General features: G+C 40.7%; 2 protein-coding genes across 3 annotated transcripts; both read left to right on the forward strand.

Moving 5' to 3' along the window:
• Positions 1–5,135: 5,135 nt before the first annotated feature.
• LOC125287280 (protein kinase C delta type-like) lies at positions 5,136–8,479 on the forward strand. Its single transcript, XM_048232867.1, has 4 exons — positions 5,136–5,226; positions 5,397–5,482; positions 5,615–5,723; positions 6,604–8,479. The coding sequence occupies exons 1-4, from the start codon at positions 5,148–5,150 to the stop codon at positions 6,732–6,734; spliced, it is 405 nt and encodes a 134-aa protein (XP_048088824.1). The 5' UTR covers positions 5,136–5,147; the 3' UTR covers positions 6,735–8,479.
• Positions 8,480–8,899: 420 nt separating this feature from the next.
• LOC125287279 (protein kinase C delta type-like) lies at positions 8,900–14,069 on the forward strand. 2 transcript variants are annotated; one of them, XM_048232865.1, is made up of 7 exons: positions 8,900–9,550; positions 10,289–10,345; positions 11,385–11,514; positions 12,052–12,083; positions 12,248–12,333; positions 12,465–12,573; positions 13,149–13,451. In XM_048232865.1, the coding sequence occupies exons 1-7, from the start codon at positions 9,406–9,408 to the stop codon at positions 13,331–13,333; spliced, it is 744 nt and encodes a 247-aa protein (XP_048088822.1). In that variant the 5' UTR covers positions 8,900–9,405; the 3' UTR covers positions 13,334–13,451. The 2 variants fall into 2 exon arrangements, with proteins under 2 accessions (XP_048088822.1, XP_048088823.1); XM_048232866.1 differs by lacking the exon at positions 13,149–13,451 and adding an exon at positions 13,467–14,069 and having other exon boundaries at positions 9,532–9,550.
• Positions 14,070–21,763: the final 7,694 nt, after the last annotated feature.

Here is a 21,763-nt window from a genome sequence, read left to right on the forward strand (position 1 = left end):
ATAAACACATTTAACCGTTTTAGTCAAAGTCAAAGTCAGCTTTATTGTCAATTTCTTCACATGTTCCAGACATACAAAGAGATCGAAATTACGTTTCTCACTATCCCACGGTGAAGACAGACATATTTTACCAATTTTAAGTCCACAGACAAACATAACATTCAAGTAAACAAAAAAGTAAGTAAATAAGTAAATAAGAGGGCACATATAATAATGAAAAAATAAGAGCAGCAAAATTTTGTTGACAGCTCGTTTGTAATATCAACCTTTATTACGTGTACTTGCACTATATAAGGTTACCATTTATTGCTAATTTGAGCTTACTGCTATTGTTTTCGGTAAGCCCTCTGTATACTGAAAACTGGCATAACCAAAGGGTTCTTAGCAGCATGTGACGCACATCGACGTCAGCGTTTAGAACATGTTTCATTTCTTAAACGCAACGTCCAGGGAAATGACCGTATTTTCTAGTAAAAACTGCACATTTCAACCTAGAAATACCTAGATCTAGATAATAGAAACCTAGCCTACCGTTTCAAACATAAGAACACGAGTGCTGTTGAAGGCATGGCTTTTCCCCCTTAGCAACGGTTGCCACTTTGTAAACAAAACTAACGTTACGTTTGTAGCAGATAACTCGCTAGTCAGATTCAAATGGCACTTTATACAGTCTATGAATGGCACTGAATGGTGTGTGTGTCATTGAAACGTGGTTTCATCGTTTTAAACTAGCTATAGGTAACGTTAACACTGTTGATGAAGGACGCAGGCCTTTCTTATCTAAGAAGTTCTTAAGTGAGAAAACAAAGAAGTTCCTAAGAAATACGACAGTTCTTAAGAAAATATTGGTGAATAGCATTTAAGAACATTCTTATAGATTTTTTTCGTGAATACGGCCCCTGGTCCATAACGTATGTGGTTTTTATTCTATAGGCTAGTGTTGTAGAAAGAAGGCCGCTTAGCTGACTTCAGACTCTCTTACATGGAGCCCAGGATCACATTATTAAAAGCCCTTTAAGATTGGGGCTTATTAGTACTGCAGGTAAAAAGATGCTAACTGGTTTCTGGGCTTTTGTCAGGTAGTGATTTGTGTGACTGAATGAGGTGTGTATGAAGAGATAAATGTGCTCTCATTATCTGATTACACTGATGGATAGAAATCCATCAGCTCCATGCTGAGAAACATGTGTACAACAATATAGATGTATACAGAGAAAGAAAACAGACAACATTATGCTTAGATTAAAAATGGAATAAATTCATAAAGATTTATTTTAAAACAAAAGTCTGAAATCAATTTGTTTATTTAGACCTGGATATATCAATGCTTCAAATGTCAATTCTCTAGGTCTCCCTTTGTAACAGTTTAGTGAGACATACACCCACCTGACCAGGAGTTGTAAAATAAGAGGGGTAAGCCATGAATTCTGTGATCAAGGTAAGCTGGCCATGCGTGGGGGATAAACTATTTCTGAAATTTCAGAGGTGGACTTGCATTTAGTCTCCACTGCAGCCCTGCACCCGCCTGGCCGACTCTGGAGAACTGCTCAATAGCCTACCCTGCCGTCAAACGTGTGGAGTGCCATTTGCATCCTCAACAAACTAGAGAAAAGTTTCTAAAGCCTTAACACATACACAAGTAGCCGTCCATTTGTCCGGGTTGACTGACGTGATTTAGCCTACATCCATAGCACTATTGATCGTTATTGGATAACTAGAGCCATTTTATCATGAAATGTAGCCTACCACCCCGTCACATTTATCATTTCAGATTATCCGAAAATAAACGCACGTTCGAGATTGTAATGCGGCCACCACGCGCAGCGGAAGCTTGAAGTGCATTATCCCGCTTATTCAACTGTTAACAACATTACATTTTTTTGTTATCTCATTATGATATTTAAAGCTGTTGAATAAGTATTTATAAGACCGGCATTAAAGCACAGGCCAACTCGGCCTACATAGCCTATTTTAGGTTAGTCTAGATGTTTTCTGGCTTTTTTTTGTTGTTTGTTTTTTCAAGAAAGACAAAAACTAGTTGAAATTTAACTTGTTGCGTGGTTTAGGATTTATTTTTTTTATTATATAGCCTACAGTCTTATGGCATAGGCTATATGTTCACCCGTTTAGTCTTCTTTTTGTACGTTCTATGTAAAAGCAATTTTACATGGGAAGGTGAGGCGATACAGTTTATTCTTATCTTTTGTTTAAAAGATACAAAACCCCAGGGTGCTAGCGCTCACTAGCACATGGTCGGCTGGCACGTAGCCGTGCAGTATGTACGTTGTGTAAACCTTCCTCTCGACGCCATCCAGGCTACAGCACCGAGTTTACCACGCGGCTCGGTCATACTCGGACTCGAACTCGCAACTTGCTGCACCTCGGACTGGCAGTCGAGCGTGTTAGCATTTGAGCTAAAACCCCAGAGCCCTGGAACTTTCACTAGGACGTCACTTAAAAGAGTTATATTACACAAGAAAGATATGCGTTGCTTTCGCCGCTAGGTTCCGCCAATGACTCAAAGATTTTTGTTGTGCTTGACACAGGGCTCAGCGCAAAATTGCTAGGCTGTGATGATAGCGTTTTACCAGGGACTTTGGTTTTACTTTGTTCGACAGTGTTCAATGATTAGCTTACTTTCGGTGCAGTGGCAGACCAGTTTTTGCGTTCGCATTGGAAATACAGAGAGCGTAGCGGTGCAGTTTGCTCGTGCTATGTGTAAGATTTTGTAGGATATTTTAAATTTGTAGGCCTACATAGTGAAATGTTATTTGGTAGCCTTTGCATTTGTTTATTTTGAATAGCCTAGATCAAAATACTGCCAAATAGTCTTTGGATCGCCATTTTCTCAACTGAACCAAAAAATTCAATTTCAATTGTAAGCTATAACCTTTTACTGTAGGCCAGCACCAATATGAAAAACAAAAAGAAGAATTTTGAACGTTAACAAATCTTAAGATTTCTGATCGGCCTACTTAAAATGTATGCAAATTATTGCAGTAGTAATTTAGATAGATAGATAGATAGATAGATAGATAGATAGATACTTTATTGATCCCCAAGGGAAAATTCAAGACATTTACATATTTTGTGTAAACAACAGAACAGAAAACTACAATAGCCTACAAAAAATGGTTGACAATATAAATAAATTATCAGCTGTGGAAGTTGTGTGGAAGAATTTTAGCTTATTCACCTGTAATAGGCTATATCTCTGCAGGAATATAATTGACATATGGGTGATAAAACACATGGCGCATGTATTTAACTTTAGGGTGGTATATAGGCCTACCTTGCCAAAAATCACTGAGACTTATCCCCTCTGATAGGTATGACCAACCCTAGACACTTTCCAATGTAATCCTTAATTTCTTTGGGATTATCTATCTATTTATTTATTAATGTATATATTTATTGTCCGCCTGCTGTCGTCATCACGACCAACTGAGTCTTCGGCGGGGGCAAAGGGCAGAAAGAACCCAGGAAACCTTTTACGCAACAGAGAGGTAAGTTGTTTCGCATGAAAAGCGGTGAGTCTAGATTCATACTGAAGAAATGTTTTGCTAGTGATTTGGCAAGTTTCTAACCAGTGTGAACTGACTTCCATCTCTCTCTGCTTTCACACTACTGTCTCGATTTGCCTGCGACCCATTTGCGCTCTGGTTTCATTCGTTAGCATTTCATAGCTTTAGTGTAGCGAAGTAGGCAGCCCTTGAAAAAAGAAATTTAAGATCTCAGTGGGTCTCACGTTGTAAAGGATAAATCAATAAATAAAACAAATATCTCAGGATTAATTTTACTAGTTTGGCTTAGTGTCATCATTTAGCCTACACACAATTTGATGTGCGTATTCTTTAAGGTCCAAAGTCTAACATTGACATTTGTTTATTACTCTGAGTGTAATTCGGTGTGAGGATCTTCGGCACCCTGAAGTTATTCTTGGTACAGAGTTGTGTAAATATTCTTACAATAGTGCAGTGGTAGTAATAGTGCACTTGAATTTCCCCTTGGGGAATCAATGTATCTATCTATCAATCTATCTATCTATCTATCTGGTGCTGTGCTCGGTCACTTTTGTCGTAGGCTAGGCTACTGCTGGCAACGAGCCCGCATGCACACATATCCACCAGTGGTGTAGTCTACGTGTCACTTCAAAAGCAACAAGATTTTAGTATAGGCTACCCACTTGAACTATGCAAGGGTACTAGGCCTATCAACATACTTTAGCATGCACAGGTATGCAAGGGTACTAGCCTATCAACATACTTTAGCATGCACAGGTAGCCACCGTGCCGTCCTGACGTCTCGCTCTGCAGTCTGACAAGCCTGGTCTGTTATCACTGCCCTCGCACGCCCTGTTCCATAAAGTCTTCTCGTTCTGTTTTGAAGTCTTGTCATTCAGTATCAAAAACAGGCTACTATTCCAAACGTCACTCTTTTTTCTAGCAGTGTATAACAACTCCTCCTTGGGTATACTGCATGATAAAATGAAACATTACACCCCCCCCCCCCTCCCCCATCTCTCTCTAGTGTGGTCACCAGTCTGTGATGATGGAGGCAGAGTTGTCCACACCTAACCCAATCTTCATCAAGAACCACGAGTTCATCCGCACCTCTTTCAGACATCCCACCTTCTGTCTCCTTGCTGCAGGCTTCATCTGGTCAGTAGTGTGTGTGTGTGTTAGTGTGTGTGTGTGTGTGTGTGTGGTGAGAAAGTGAGGAGTGTGTGTGTGTGTGTGTGTGTGTGTGTGTGTGTGTGTGTGTGTGTGTGTGTGTGTGTGTGTGTGTGTGTGTCTTGTAGTGAGGTGTGTGTGTGTGTGTGTGTGTGTGTGTGTGTGTGTGTGTGTGTGTGTGTGTGTGTGTGTGTGCGTGAGAGTGTGACGCGAGTGTGTTTTGTGTTTGGGTATGTGTGTGTGCATGGAGCTGTGTAGGTGTGTGTGTGTGTGTGTGTGTGTGTGTGTGTGTGTGTGAGTGTGTGTGATGAGCGAGGTGCGTTTTGTGTTTGGGTATGTGTGTGTGCATGGAGCTGTGTAGGTGTGTGTGTGTGTGTGCGTGAAGAGTGAATGATGCCCAATGATTAGGACTCACTGTGTGTGTGCGTGCGTGCATGCGTGCGGCGCGCGCGTGTGTGTGTGTGTGAAGAGTGAATGATGCCCAATGATCAGAACTCCCTCTGTGTTTCTTTCATTCTCAGGGGACTCATCAAGCAAGGACACAAGTGCAGCCGTGAGTGCTTTGTCGCCTGCACACACACACACACACACACACACACACACACACACACACACACACACACACATACATACTTGCAAGACAGACACATGAGAATCATACTCTCTGCTGCTAACTTTCCGATCAAGTTGTCATCAAATTGGGTCATGATGTTTACTTCCCAGAGTGCAATGCGGCTGTCCATAAGAAATGCATCGATAAGATCATCGGCAGATGCACTGATACTGAGGACAACAGCAAGGACACAGAGGTAAATATGAGCCAATACTTTTAGGAGGAGGAGGATGATGATGATGATGATACTGATTATGATGATGATGATTATAATTATTATTATTGTATGTGTGTATATGTGTGTGTGTGTGTGTGTGTTTGTGTGTAGATTGAGAAGCCTCATAGTTTTAAGACTTACAACTACAAGATTCCCACCTTCTGTAACCACTGCGGAACGCTTTTGTGGGGTCTATTTAAACAGGGACGCAAGTGTGAGGGTAAGTCCATGTGTGTGTGTGTGTGTGTAGCGGGGTTCACATTGCATGCGCAAATTAAAACTAAATGAAATTGTGAAATTGTGCCGCAAGTACAATAACAGTGGCCTATAATAATGACATCTGATACACACGGACACACACACACACACACACACACAAACACATACACAAACACAGTTAAGTGTGGAATAAGGTTAGTGTCTTTACAGCACTATACAAAGGTGTCAGGATTGTGTGTTTCTTTTCAGGTAAATGAAAGAGTGTTGATGTTGAATATTTGATGGCACTGCCTATGTTGTTCTTTAAGTGCTGTGCGTGACGTACTGTATATGTCTTGTGTTTGGATCATTTGTGATTGTTATGCATCTTAAACGTGTTCTATATGCAGTTATTATATGGTCAGTCTCAGTGGGCGCACCCAGTGCAGTATGTGTCTTTTTGTCCTGAATAAATGTATGGTATCTCATTGTGTGTGTGTGTGTGTGTGTGTGTGTGTGTGTGTGTGTGTGTGTGTGTGTGTGTGTGTGTGTGTGTGTGTTGTGTGCTCTTGTGTCTCTTTCAGACTGTGTATTGAACGTTCACCATAGGTGTCATGTATGGTATCTCACTGTATGTGTGTGTGTGACTCTTTCAGACTGTGTATTGAACGTTCACCATAGGTGTCATGTATGGTATCTCATTGTGTGTGTGTTTGTGTGTGTGTGTGTGTGTTGTGTGTCTTCAGACTGTGTATTGAACATTCACCATAGGTGTCATGTATGATATCTCATTGTGTGTGTGTGTGTGTGTGTCTATTTCAGACTGTGTATTGAACGTTCACCATAGGTGTCATGTATGGTATCTCATTGTGTGTGTGTGTGTATGTGTGTGTCTCTTTCAGACTGTGTATTGAACGTTCACCATAGGTGTCAGAAGAAAGTGGCCAACCTCTGTGGCACCAATCAGACACTCCCATCAGAGCCCCTCCCCCAGGCTGACCAGAATGACCCAGGGACTACAGATGCAAATTAGCCTCTGTGCTACAATCTAGCTCAGTTATGCTAAGATGCTAATTAGCCTCTGTGCTATAATCTATTTTAGTTATGCTAAGATGCTAATTAACCTATGTGCTACAATCTAGCTCAGTTAAGATGCAAATGAGCCTTTATGCTGTAATCTGGTTCAGTTAAGATGTAAATTAGCCTTTATGCTGTAATCTAGTTCAGTTAAGATGTAAATTAGCCTTTGTGCTGTAATCTGGTTCAGTTAAGATGTAAATTAGCCTTTGTGCTACAATCTATCGGAACGCTGCCTATTACCACCAGCCCCTTATTTCCGCTCTCTTACGTGTATGTGTCACTTAATATTCATTTCTATACAAACCAAGAACCCACACCATTGGTGTATCTAAATTAGCTATGTAACTGCTAGGGCTGCTAGGGAAAATATTGGTGAATAGCATTTAAGAACATTCTTATAGATTTTTTTCGTGAATACGGCCCCTGGTCCATAACGTATGTGGTTTTTATTCTATAGGCTAGTGTTGTAGAAAGAAGGCCGCTTAGCTGACTTCAGACTCTCTTACATGGAGCCCAGGATCACATTATTAAAAGCCCTTTAAGATTGGGGCTTATTAGTACTGCAGGTAAAAAGATGCTAACTGGTTTCTGGGCTTTTGTCAGGTAGTGATTTGTGTGACTGAATGAGGTGTGTATGAAGAGATAAATGTGCTCTCATTATCTGATTACACTGATGGATAGAAATCCATCAGCTCCATGCTGAGAAACATGTGTACAACAATATAGATGTATACAGAGAAAGAAAACAGACAACATTATGCTTAGATTAAAAATGGAATAAATTCATAAAGATTTATTTTAAAACAAAAGTCTGAAATCAATTTGTTTATTTAGACCTGGATATATCAATGCTTCAAATGTCAATTCACTAGGTCTCCCTTTGTAACAGTTTAGTGAGACATACACCCACCTGACCAGGAGTTGTAAAATAAGAGGGGTAAGCCATGAATTCTGTGATCAAGGTAAGCTGGCCATGCGAGGGGGATAAACTATTTCTGAAATTTCAGAGGTGGACTTGCATTTAGTCTCCACTGCAGCCCTGCACCCGCCTGGCCGACTCTGGAGAACTGCTCAATAGCCTACCCTGCCGTCAAACGTGTGGAGTGCCATTTGCATCCTCAACAAACTAGAGAAAAGTTTCTAAAGCCTTAACACATACACAAGTAGCCGTCCATTTGTCCGGGTTGACTGACGTGATTTAGCCTACATCCATAGCACTATTGATCGTTATTGGATAACTAGAGCCATTTTATCATGAAATGTAGCCTACCACCCCGTCACATTTATCATTTCAGATTATCCGAAAATAAACGCACGTTCGAGATTGTAATGCGGCCACCACGCGCAGCGGAAGCTTGAAGTGCATTATCCCGCTTATTCTACAGTTAACAACATTACATTTTTTTGTTATCTCATTATGATATTTAAAGCTGTTGAATAAGTATTTATAAGACCGGCATTAAAGCACAGGCCAACTCGGCCTACATAGCCTATTTTAGGTTAGTCTAGATGTTTTCTGGCTTTTTTTTGTTGTTTGTTTTTTCAAGAAAGACAAAAACTAGTTGAAATGTAACTTGTTGCGTGGTTTAGGATTTATTTTTTTATTATATAGCCTACAGTCTTATGGCATAGGCTATATGTTCACCCGTTTAGTCTTCTTTTTGTATCGTAACACCCCCAATTATCACCACTTTTGTTCAGAAATTCTAAAACAACGATGTTTTTCAACACTTCAAAATAACATTTGCTAAATTAACCTGACATTTTTCAGTAGCCATAGGTGTGAAGATTTGCACAAAATCTGGTTTGTTTGTTAACGGGAGCATTTACTGCCTGAAATATCCGATTTTGTTTACCACGCTCGGAGTTATAGTGCTGGCCTGATGGGTCGCCTATTTACACCGTTTCAACGGCACATGAACGGTTAGACCGAGAATTCTCGTCGTGAAATTAAAATTCCACTGGAGCTCCAAGCGGTTGTGTACACGCAGCCTTACAACACTGTCTCCAGCTCTTTTGAGTCACGGTAAAATGTCATTTTGGTACATAGCTAATTTAGATACACCTATGGTGTGGGTGGTTGCGTTTCTTTAGGAGTCTGCTATCTTGGTTTGTATAGAAATTGATATTAAGTGACACATACACGCAAGACGGTGGAAATACGGGACCGACGGTAATAGGGGGAGTTCCGATACGTTCTATGTAAAAGCAATTTTACATGGGAAGGTGAGGCGATACAGTTTATTCTTATCTTTTGTTTAAAAGATACAAAACCCCAGGGTGCTAGCGCTCACTAGCACATGGTCGGCTGGCACGTAGCCGTGCAGTATGTACGTTGTGTAAACCTTCCTCTCGACGCCATCCAGGCTACAGCACCGAGTTTACCACGCGGCTCGGTCATACTCGGACTCGAACTCGCAACTTGCTGCACCTCGGACTGGCAGTCGAGCGTGTTAGCATTTGAGCTAAAACCCCAGAGCCCTGGAACTTTCACTAGGACGTCACTTAAAAGAGTTATATTACACAAGAAAGATATGCGTTGCTTTCGCCGCTAGGTTCCGCCAATGACTCAAAGATTTTTGTTGTGCTTGACACAGGGCTCAGCGCAAAATTGCTAGGCTGTGATGATAGCGTTTTACCAGGGACTTTGGTTTTACTTTGTTCGACAGTGTTCAATGATTAGCTTACTTTCGGTGCAGTGGCAGACCAGTTTTTGCGTTCGCATTGGAAATACAGAGAGCGTAGCGGTGCAGTTTGCTCGTGCTATGTGTAAGATTTTGTAGGATATTTTAAATTTGTAGGCCTACATAGTGAAATGTTATTTGGTAGCCTTTGCATTTGTTTATTTTGAATAGCCTAGATCAAAATACTGCCAAATAGTCTTTGGATCGCCATTTTCTCAACTGAACCAAAAAATTCAATTTCAATTGTAAGCTATAACCTTTTACTGTAGGCCAGCACCAATATGAAAACAAAAAAGAAGAATTTTGAACGTTAACAAATCTTAAGATTTCTGATCGGCCTACTTAAAATGTATGCAAATTATTGCAGTAGTAATTTAGATAGATAGATAGATAGATAGATAGATAGATAGATAGATTTATTGATCCCCAAGGGAAAATTCAAGACATTTACATATTTTGTGTAAAACAACAGAACAGAAAAAAACTACAATAGCCTACAAAAAAATGGTTGACAATATAAATAAAATTATCAGCTGTGGAAGTTGTGTGGAAGAATTTTAGCTTATTCACCTGTAATAGGCTATATCTCTGCAGGAATATAATTGACATATGGGTGATAAAACACATGGCGCATGTATTTAACTTTAGGGTGGTATATAGGCCTACCTTGCCAAAAATCACTGAGACTTATCCCCTCTGATAGGTATGACCAACCCTAGACACTTTCCAATGTAATCCTTAATTTCTTTGGGATTATCTATCTATTTATTTATTAATGTATATATTTATTGTCCGCCTGCTGTCGTCATCACGACCAACTGAGTCTTCGGCGGGGGCAAAGGGCAGAAAGAACCCAGGAAACCTTTTACGCAACAGAGAGGTAAGTTGTTTCGCATGAAAAGCGGTGAGTCTAGATTCATACTGAAGAAATGTTTTGCTAGTGATTTGGCAAGTTTCTAACCAGTGTGAACTGACTTCCATCTCTCTCTGCTTTCACACTACTGTCTCGATTTGCCTGCGACCCATTTGCGCTCTGGTTTCATTCGTTAGCATTTCATAGCTTTAGTGTAGCGAAGTAGGCAGCCCTTGAAAAAAAAAAAAAAAAGAAATTTAAGATCTCAGTGGGTCTCACGTTGTAAAGGATAAATCAATAAATAAAACAAATATCTCAGGATTAATTTTACTAGTTTGGCTTAGTGTCATCATTTAGCCTACACACAATTTGATGTGCGTATTCTTTAAGGTCCAAAGTCTAACATTGACATTTGTTTATTACTCTGAGTGTAATTCGGTGTGAGGATCTTCGGCACCCTGAAGTTATTCTTGGTACAGAGTTGTGTAAATATTCTTACAATAGTGCAGTGGTAGTAATAGTGCACTTGAATTTCCCCTTGGGGAATCAATGTATCTATCTATCAATCTATCTATCTATCTATCTATCTGGTGCTGTGCTCGGTCACTTTTGTCGTAGGCTAGGCTACTGCTGGCAACGAGCCCGCATGCACACATATCCACCAGTGGTGTAGTCTACGTGTCACTTCAAAAGCAACAAGATTTTAGTAAAGGCTACCCACTTGAACTATGCAAGGGTACTAGGCCTATCAACATACTTTAGCATGCACAGGTATGCAAGGGTACTAGCCTATCAACATACTTTAGCATGCACAGGTAGCCACCGTGCCGTCCTGACGTCTCGCTCTGCAGTCTGACAAGCCTGGTCTGTTATCACTGCCCTCGCACGCCCTGTTCCATAAAGTCTTCTCGTTCTGTTTTGAAGTCTTGTCATTCAGTATCAAAAACAGGCTACTATTCCAAACGTCACTCTTTTTTCTAGCAGTGTATAACAACTCCTCCTTGGGTATACTGCATGATAAAATGAAACATTACACCCCCCCCTCCCCCTCCCCCCCCATCTCTAGTGTGGTCACCAGTCTGTGATGATGGAGGCGAGTTGTCCACACCTAACCGCATCTTCATCAAGAACCACGAGTTCATCCGCACCTCTTTCCGAACGCCCACCTTCTGCTCCGCCTGCAGGGGCTTCATCTGGTCAGTAGTGTGTGTGTGTGTTTGTGTGTGTGTGTGCGTGAGTGAGAGTGAGTGTGTGTGTGTGTGTGTGTGTGTGTGTGTGTTTGTGTGTGTGTGTGTGTGTGTGTGTGTGTGTGTGCGAGAGTGAGTGTGTGTGTGTGTGTGTGTGTGTGTGTGTGTGTGTGTGTGTGTGTGTGTGTGTGTGTGCGCGAGTGAGAGTGAGTGTGTTTTTGTGTTTGGGTATGTGTGTGTGCATGGAGCTGTGTAGGTGTGTGTGTGTGTGTGTGTGTGTGTGTGTGTGTGTGTGTGTGTGTGTGTGTGTGTGTGCGAGTGCGCGAGTGAGAGTGAGTGTGTTTTTGTGTTTGGGTATGTGTGTGTGCATGGAGCTGTGTAGGTGTGTGTGTGTGTGTGTGTGCGTGAAGAGTGAATGATGCCCAATGATTAGGACTCACTGTGTGTGTGCGTGCGTGCATGCGTGCGGCGCGCGCGTGTGTGTGTGTGTGAAGAGTGAATGATGCCCAATGATCAGAACTCCCTCTGTGTTTCTTTCATTCTCAGGGGACTCATCAAGCAAGGACACAAGTGCAGCCGTGAGTGCTTTGTCGCCTGCACACACACACACACACACACACACACACACACACACACACACACACATACATACTTGCAAGACAGACACATGAGAATCATACTCTCTGCTGCTAACTTTCCGATCAAGTTGTCATCAAATTGGGTCATGATGTTTACTTCCCAGAGTGCAATGCGGCTGTCCATAAGAAATGCATCGATAAGATCATCGGCAGATGCACTGATACTGAGGACAACAGCAAGGACACAGAGGTAAATATGAGCCAATACTTTTAGGGAGGGGAGGGATGATGATGATGATGATACTGATTATGATGATGATGATTATAATTATTATTATTGTATGTGTGTATATGTGTGTGTGTGTGTGTGTTTGTGTGTAGATTGAGAAGCCTCATAGTTTTAAGACTTACAGCTACAAGATTCCCACCTTCTGTAACCACTGCGGAACCCTTTTGTGGGGTCTATTTAAACAGGGACGCAAGTGTGAGGGTAAGTCCATGTGTGTGTGTGTGTGTGTGTAGCGGGGTTCACATTGCATGCGCAAATTAAAACTAAATGAAATTGTGAAATTGTGCCGCAAGTACAATAACAGTGGCCTATAATAATGACATCTGATACACACGGACACACACACACACACACACACACACACACACACACACAAACACATACACAAACACAGTTTAGTGTGGAATAAGGTTAGTGTCTTTACAGCATTATACAAAGGTGTCAGGATTGTGTGTTTCTTTTCAGGTAAATTAAAGAGTGTTGATGTTGAATATTTGATGGCACTGCCTATGTTGTTCTTTAAGTGCTGTGCGTGACGTACTGTATATGTCTTGTGTTTGGATCGTTTGTGATTGTTATGCATCTTAAACGTGTTCTATATGCAGTTATTATATGGTCAGTCTCAGTGCGCGCACCCAGTGCAGTATGTGTCTTTTTGTCCTGAATAAATGTATGGTATCTCATTGTGTGTGTGTGTGTGTGTGTGTGTGTGTGTGTGTGTGTGTGTGTGTGTGTGTGTGTGTGTGTGTGTGTGTGTGCTCTTGTGTCTCTTTCAGACTGTGTATTGAACGTTCACCATAGGTGTCATGTATGGTATCTCACTGTATGTGTGTGTGTGACTCTTTCAGACTGTGTATTGAACGTTCACCATAGGTGTCATGTATGGTATCTCATTGTGTGTGTGTTTGTGTGTGTGTGTGTGTTGTGTGTCTTCAGACTGTGTATTGAACATTCACCATAGGTGTCATTTATGATATCTCATTGTGTGTGTGTGTGTGTGTGTGTGTCTATTTCAGACTGTGTATTGAACGTTCACCATAGGTGTCATGTATGGTATCTCATTGTGTGTGTGTGTATGTGTGTGTCTCTTTCAGACTGTGTCTTGAACGTTCACCATAGGTGTCAGAAGAAAGTGGCCAACCTCTGTGGCACCAATCAGACACTCCCATCAGAGCCCCTCCCCCAGGCTGACCAGAATGACCCAGGGACTACAGATGCAAATTAGCCTCTGTGCTACAATCTAGCTCAGTTATGCTAAGATGCTAATTAGCCTCTGTGCTATAATCTATTTTAGTTATGCTAAGATGCTAATTAACCTATGTGCTACAATCTAGCTCAGTTAAGATGCAAATGAGCCTTTATACTGTAATCTGGTTCAGTTAAGATGTAAATTAGCCTTTATGCTGAAATCTAGTTCAGTTAAGATGTAAATTAGCCTTTGTGCTGTAATCTGGTTCAGTTAAGATGTAAATTAGCCTTTGTGCTACAATCTATCCGAACGTTGCCTATTACCACCAGCCCCTTATTTCCGCTCTCTTACGTGTATGTGTCACTTAATATTCATTTCTATACAAACCCAGAACCCACACCATTGGTGTATCTAAATTAGCTATGTAACTGCTAGGGCTGTAACGATATACGATTCGAACCCGAAATCGCGACATTCATATCCACGATACTGTGTCATTATTGTAAAGGCAGAATCAAGACACACCCCTTTCTAGTGTTTCACGACTGCTTTGCAGCTTACGCGGGCGCAAAAGCAACCCACATCTCCCGCTTTACTTATCGGTAGCCTACGTTGTCCAAAAACAAATAAATAAATAATAATTTCAGACCTCTCCTTGCTTTCATTGTAGACTGTGTGCAACTTTACCAAACAGTATAGAAGTAAACCCCCTCTCCTTGCCCGCACTCTCTCGCGCTCCCTCCCTCCCTCTCCTGCTCAATGAACACGCGCGACTTAAATAAAACATTCACAATCGTGAAAGCAAGGACGCATAGAAGACGACTAGCTAAATTACTATTAAATCTACTTAGCATCATTAGCCATCATTGCTGCACATATTTGTTTAAAACTCTTGCATTGAAGTTGACTGATCATCTCAATACCAACGTTTCCCAAAAGGGCCTGTCCCAAGGAGAACAAGTATTATCTTGAAACTTAAACACACATGGGGAAACTGAACAGTCCAATCAGTAGACTATGATAGGCTAAGCTAGCCAACTATGCTACTTTGTTTACAACATTCCCAGGCTTCAACCAGACAGCTGAATTAAAGAGGTAGAGTTGTAATAAAAAATAGTAGGCCTAGGCTATAGGCTAATGTGCATAAAGTGTGCTGTCATAAATATCAGTCATTCAGAAAAATATAAAGGATATAAAATAAAAGATATATTATATTGTAATCTTCTGGTGTTCTAAGGGAGGCTATTAAAATGTTATTTAATAAAAAAAAAACGAGATTTGTATCGAACCGTGGGTCAAAAATCGTGATACAAATCGAATCGTGAGGTTGGTGTATCGTTACAGCCCTAGTAACTGCTCATGTGCCGTGTGAAAGGGTGGAAGTAGACGACCCACCAGGCCAGCTTTAACCTCCGAGCGTGATAAACAAAATCGGATATTTCAGGCAGTAAAAGCCCTGGTAGAAACCAAACCAGATTTTGGTTCTACACCTATCTACACACCTATGGCTACTGAAAAATGTAAGGTTAATTTATCAAATGTGATTTTGAAGTATTAAAAAACATCGTTGCTTTAGAATTTTCGAACGAAAGGGGTGGTAATTGGAGGCGTTAAGATAGCTCAGTTATACACTGTGCACTGTGATGAGATGTAAATTAGCCTCTGTGCTACAATCTAGCTCAGTTATTCACTGTCCACTTACAAGATGTAAATTAGCCTCTGTGCTACAATCTAGCTCAGTTACACTTTGCACTGTTAAGATGTAAATTAGCCTCTGTGCTATAACCTGCTTCAATTATACACTGTGCACTGTCCCTGTAAAATAAACATACATAAATAAATAAAAAGGCTCTGTCATAAAGTATGAATGTTACTGCATGTCCAGCAGTCCTAGACCAGGTATCAATGTGACAGTCCTAGATCAGGTATGAATGTTACTGTATGTCCAGCAGTCCTAGACCAGGTATGAATGTGACAGACCTAGACCAGGTATGAATGTGACTGCATGTCCAGCAGTCCTAGACCAGGTGAGCACTTCCATGTGGCGTTCAGAAGCAGGGCTGGGAATCACAGAGTAAATAACAAATCGAGACTGTCACAATACTTCGCTGACGATACTGATAATATCAATTCCACAATATACTGCAAAAGATTAATCTACTGTGACGGCACAAACAGTAAAAGTGTAAATGTGAATCTTGTCCAGTCAATTCAAACTCCCATATACACTAAGGTGTAACCTACAATTTACAATAATTGTCATCTAAAGCCATATAGTTTACATCAGAACATCCCTCCAGAGTACACTGTTATATTGACAACATGACTAAGCAATTTGACTGTCTTATCCATACACAATGACACAAGGACTCATGGCCGGATCTAGAATAGGGCTGGGAGGGGCAATGCCCCTCCAAATATTTCTTCTGCCCCACCTAATTGGTCAATTTTATTTGACAGCTATTAAATCTGCCAACGATTTTCTAATCACAGTTTTCTAATTCGCCCCGGCCATATTTTGAGGCTGCTGATTTGCTGGTTGGATAGTATAAATAACGGAGCAGCATACGGATATTAGCCTAAGCATAGGCTAGCATTTAATTTTTTAGTCAATTGCTGAAATTTATATCTAAATTGAACAGTGGACACATTTGAACATGCAACGATTTTTGGTTCCAATTTCAAAGCCTGTTGCTGCTATTACTTCTATCCCAGACTCTGAGGCTACTGGACTGGCTCCCGTAGCTCAAGCTAGCAGCAGTAGACAGCACAGCACGCTTCCCTTTCCCCAACATAGTCCGCCTCCGCCGGTTACGTCCATAGATACAGATACACTTGATCTGAATAATGAAGCACCATCTCAGCCAACACAGCATGCTTATCCAAAACGAATGTTCGGTCAGGTATTCCGGTCATTCAATTCAAGTTGGTATAGATCACGGCCGTGGTTGGAGTACTCTATAAAACTGGATGCATGCTTTTGCTTTCCCCTGTCGCAAGTTTGCTGGCGCGACTGACAGAGACATTGTCTTTACCAGGACAGGTTATCGTAATTGGAAAGCTGCACTGGAAAAAGATAAGGGATTTCAAAAGCATGCATCCAGTCACTGCCATTTAAACGCAGCAACGCAGTGGCTAGAGATGAGACAGAGACAGGAAACTGGAGAAACGATTTCGGCTTTATTGGGTCAAACACAGGTTGGCAAAAATCGTTACTACGTGAAGAGCATAGGGGAAGTAGTTCAGTTTCTGTGCATAAATGAACTAAGTTTTTGTGGGAGCGTGGAGAGCATGCAGTCTCGCACAAACTATGAGGAGGATATTTCTGCTGGTTTATTCTTGAGTTTGTTTGAGTACACCATGGCCAAAGATCTAAAACTTGCTGAATTTGCCAAATCTATTCCCCAAAATGCAGTGTACACATCAAAAAACATACAAAATGAAATAATTGACACTCTTGCCATGCTGGTGTTGCATAAAAAAGAAATCTGACAATGCAGATAATCCTGGCTTCTGCATCAAAAGTGATGGGACTAGAGACAGATGTAACATTGAAAATCTCTCTGTGGTGATAAGGTTTGTCAGCAACTCTGTTCCTGAGGAACATTTAATTGGTTTGCTAAACTTGACTCAGCTGAATGCTGAATATATAACAACAGAAATACTGAGACATTTGACCAGTGGGGGTTACAGTACTGACAATATTGTCAGTCAGTGTTATGATGGGGCCTCGGTGATGAGTGGAATGAGGGGTGGGGTGCAGGCACTGTTGCAGCGGAAGCTTGGTAGGCACATTCCATATGTGCACTGCTTTAACCACCAGTTGCACTTAGCAGTGGTGCATGCCATTCAGGGAGAGCCACTTGCAAAAAACGTTTTTGATCTCTCTGGTTCACTCCATTCTTTCTTCCTCCACTATTACGTAGCCCAGAATTACAACACCCCCTCACTTAAAAGGTTGCTTGAGATTCGCTGGACAAGTCCCTATGATGTGACACGATGCCTTGTTGAGAATCAGGAGGCCATACTGAATATTTTGTCTGAAGTTTCAGAAGACAGTGCGGCTACAATGGCTATTTGCACAGAGGCAGCTGGCCTGGTAGTACAGTTGAGGAAGCATCACTTCTTTGAGGTTGGAAAATTCCTGGAAAGAACACTTAGTGTCTTGAAGCCTGTGAATGCAATGTTGCAAGCACAATCTGTAGACTTGTGTCATGCTGGAGAGGTCGTCACTGCTTCTCTGGAGGCACTGAAAGACATTCGCAAAGATGGTTCTTTTTCGATAATTTTGGCATATCTACATCCCCCTCTGCAAAGAGAAAGAGAACCATGACCAAACAGCTTGCAGACAGCATTGTTCTTTCCACTCTTGGTCAGACTGACTCAGATTCACTGAGCACTAGCCAGTCTTTGAGGAGATCCCTTTTAAACTTTAATCTTGGACAGAGTTATTAGTGAAATGGAAAAAAGATTTTCAAAGACAAATCTTGACTCAATCAAATTCGTTTCTAGATCTGGACCTCTTAGCCCCCCTCCAACGTCTTACTGTCACTGATGGGACTAATACCTTAGCCAATAGCCTGCAACATGAAATTCCACTAGCAAAGGCCATGTTGCGAAAGAAATTCTCTTCCGACAGTGTGCACCTTTCAACTGTTTGCCAACATGTACAGTTGTATAAGGAAGTGTTTCCTACTCTTCATGCAATGTATGTAACTGCACTGGTGATGGGTGTATCCTCAGTTGCATGTGAGAGTTCCTTCTCCACTCTGTCACGTGTTCTGATTCCCTTCCGTCGCACCATGCTACATGATAGAAAAAAGAATTTGGTGAATTTGGCTCATGAAAAGTCAATAACAAAATCCATAGATATGGATGAGTTTGTTAAGGCTTTTGCAAAAAAAAAAAAAAAAAAAAAAACGCTTACATAGCTTGACTATTTCCTTACAAATACCCTAGTTACATTTCAAGGTTTGTTCATGGTTGGTATCTTCTCCTGGCATCCTTACACTTAATTACTTATCTGACCTATTATGATCTCTGTTATGATGTTCTGTATAAGTTTAAAAGTTCAGATTGCATGTTTGCATGATTAATGCTAGTTAGCCTGAGCTTTTATGTACAAATGTGTTTAATGTAATTAATTATAGTTTTATCCAAACCAAAAGTCACACTAAAGGTACAACAATGTTTTTTCTGGACAAGAAAGGTGATTGACAAATAATAATAATAAACAAGTATAATAATAATAATAATAATACATATAATAATAAGTATAATGATAATTAATGATTTAATACTGCTACTACTACTACTAATAATAATAATAATAATAATAATAAGCATAATAATAAAAACAATATAATTCTGGACTAGAGACATGACTGACCAATAATATAATACTAATATATTAAACAAGAAAACCCCAGAAATTGTCATTTTAAAGCAAAAAGCAAAAAATGGTGTATCTGGCTCCATATTTCCAAGGCCAACTACGTTGTGGGCAAAGATTCTAGAACAGAGCAAGATAGATTACTGGCAGGAGAATACGTTGGATATGTTGAAGTACGTTCTATGACTCTATGGGCGCCATTTTGGTAAGCTCAGGTGTCGTCACAGACGCTGGCTACCGTGGGAATCCTATGGCGCTGATCCTAACATGTTAACAATATTTATTCTGTAAAGCTGTATGTTGAAATTAAGTGAAACCCAATAGACCACACCATGTCTAGACCAGTTAAATATATTGTATAAAGACAATGTAGAATTATTTCCGAGGGTAAATTAGGCTAGGGCACTGACATCTGTCCATCATCCACCAAAGTTCAATAGGCCAGTGTTGGGGGTAACGTGTTACTGTAATTTCGTTACTTTATTGGGAAACGAAGTAGTCTAAAGGTAACACATTACAATTTAAATTTCAGTAATTCGTTATAGTTACTGAATAATTGTAACGTCCATTCCTGCATTAGGCCTACTCACAATATCTGTCTAGCCTATTGACATTGTTTCCATGATTGTTTTTAAAATATTTAAAATATGGATTAGTGTAGGCTACATTATTTCAGAGAGATGTGCGTAGTGTAGAGCACCCATTCTCTCCCTGCACCTCTCTCCCTCAAGCGGGTTCAGCCCGCATCTCCCCTACGGAAATCAAAACGGTGGCTTGTGCAAGAACTTCATGCAGACTACAACTGGCGCGGTGTAGCCTACACAACTTTGTTCAAAATTGATGCATTCAAGTTGACTTTGCAAAAGTTAGAATGCCTATTTATCACAACGTTGTCAGTCGCGTTGTCAATCGCAAACTTATTCAAACGACTACGGAATTAACTGTAGCTTAATTTGTGGAGGTCGAAGAGAAAGCACCTGTTTGACATAGGCTACGCGTAGCCACGGGCTGGCCTCCTTGTTAGTCTTGCCCGTCCGATTAGAGGGCTTTCCTTCGTATACGCTCATCAAAGACGCGCAAGTCAGCACTGTGCTGAGAGCTCATGTCATAAACGTTGCATGCCTATGGAAAGGTTTTGTGGTAGGATTGTCCAATGGTCAAGCTGTGCGGCTTCAATTTGTGTTTTAATTTATGCGACGCACCGATGCTGGGTTCATCAGTTTTGCGCAAGTTTAAAACGTTTAGCCGACTGCGCAATTTCTCATTTTCGTTCTATAAGTTCCACTTTTCATGTCATGAATATAACATGCCTATGATAAGGCTTTGCAGTTGTACAATATGGTCAATCTATTGTCTCAATTGTGTTTCATGTGACGCGCGCACCGATGCTGGGTTCATGCACTTGGCCAGCCTAGAACAGGAACATTTTGGAGAGGGAATGAGAGAAATGAACGCACGCAAGAAACACTTTTAATTAAACGTAGCCTAATTTACAAAGCCATTTACAAAGACATGTTTTAATTTGGCTCCAGCCTATATATATATAGGCGAATGATTTTGAAAACGAACTTCTGTGGTCATAGGGCCTATGCATTTCACATAGGCAAGCAGGACAATTTGGGAGTTTTTGACTGCATGGAAACGATAATAATTAGTGTCAAGCACGGTTGTGTTTTTTAGCCTAGGCCAACTATTTGCATTTATTTAGAAGTTACATCAGGCGCTTGAGTGAAATCTTGACCTTATTAGTGATTGATAGTAATAGCCTATGCCTATGCTTAAGCAGGCCGTGAACGAAGGGTTAACGTATAGCCTACAGGTAGAAAAAAGAACAATGGTGATAATATAACGTTAGCTAAGTTAGTTTGCCTGCTAGCTAGCTTATCAGTAGGCTATACAGTCTCTCAATGGGAATTTATGTGATCTATTTACCAGTGCAATAGCTACTTCTGTCTAAATAGGCCTATTTACCTCTCCTTATTCAGTGTAAACTTGGAAAAAGATAAATCAGGCCTTTCACACTGTCAGTTCTTGCAGTTCATTACCGAGTAAAAAAAAAAACGCTGGCAACGTTAAAACAGCTGTTCAGGGTGGGCTCATAGAATTGGAACTGTATATGAAATGTTGCGCTGAGCTTACCAAAATGGCGCCGTGTCGGGCTCAGAGCGTACTTCATGCCTATGACGTAACTGATCTATCTTGCTCTGTTCTAGAATCTTTGGTTGTGGGTTTAGAAATTGCATCCCCAATCAAATGTCCAGGCCTATGTTTCCTCATCCAATTACTGTACACGATCAGTCTTTCTCTCAAACGTCCAATCACCGCAGGTGGCCAATCTTTCGAAATCATCGCGCTACCTTTACGTCATTTGTTGACAACGTTGAATGTACATTCCATCAGTTTCATCCGCCAGCTCAGCGATCAAGAATATAAAACAGGTATGTTGTTTATATTTTGATGATAAAATGGCTAGTTTGTTGTGTTTCAATTATGGAAAGATTTATGGAAAGTTATGCAGAATTCAGATAATTATACATCACTAGCTAGCCGACTATAGATTAGCGATTAGCATTAGCGATTTCTAATGCTAAAAACATTCAGTTAATGTATGTATGTTCAGTTAATGTGTAACGTTAAATACTGAACGTATGTAATTACTGTAGCTATATATTTGTAATGTGAATAGTATCCGACGTTGTCTGACTATGTGTAGCCTTTTAGGTCAGCATATCGTTTCTTTGGTCAAGTTAAGCATAGTTGAGGCTAGCATCAAGCCAGTGGCAGTGTTATTCTTGTCATCATGCTCGGAA

The sequence above is a fragment of the Alosa alosa genome, chromosome 22 (genome assembly GCF_017589495.1).
Source record: "Alosa alosa isolate M-15738 ecotype Scorff River chromosome 22, AALO_Geno_1.1, whole genome shotgun sequence".
Classification (NCBI taxonomy): domain Eukaryota; kingdom Metazoa; phylum Chordata; class Actinopteri; order Clupeiformes; family Clupeidae; genus Alosa; species Alosa alosa.

Bases quoted from the DNA above. Each gene is read 5' to 3' on its own strand.
- LOC125287280 (XM_048232867.1), top strand. From the start codon at position 5,148: ATGATGCCCAATGATCAGAACTCCCTCTGTGTTTCTTTCATTCTCAGG. The intron at 5,227-5,396 runs GTGAGTGCTTTG...TTTACTTCCCAG, and splicing joins GCAAGGACACAAGTGCAGCC to AGTGCAATGCGGCTGTCCAT. The intron at 5,483-5,614 runs GTAAATATGAGC...GTTTGTGTGTAG, and splicing joins ACAACAGCAAGGACACAGAG to ATTGAGAAGCCTCATAGTTT.
- LOC125287279 (XM_048232865.1), top strand. From the start codon at position 9,406: ATGATAGCGTTTTACCAGGGACTTTGGTTTTACTTTGTTCGACAGTGT. The intron at 12,084-12,247 runs GTGAGTGCTTTG...TTTACTTCCCAG, and splicing joins GCAAGGACACAAGTGCAGCC to AGTGCAATGCGGCTGTCCAT. The intron at 12,574-13,148 runs GTAAGTCCATGT...TGTCTCTTTCAG, and splicing joins ACAGGGACGCAAGTGTGAGG to ACTGTGTATTGAACGTTCAC.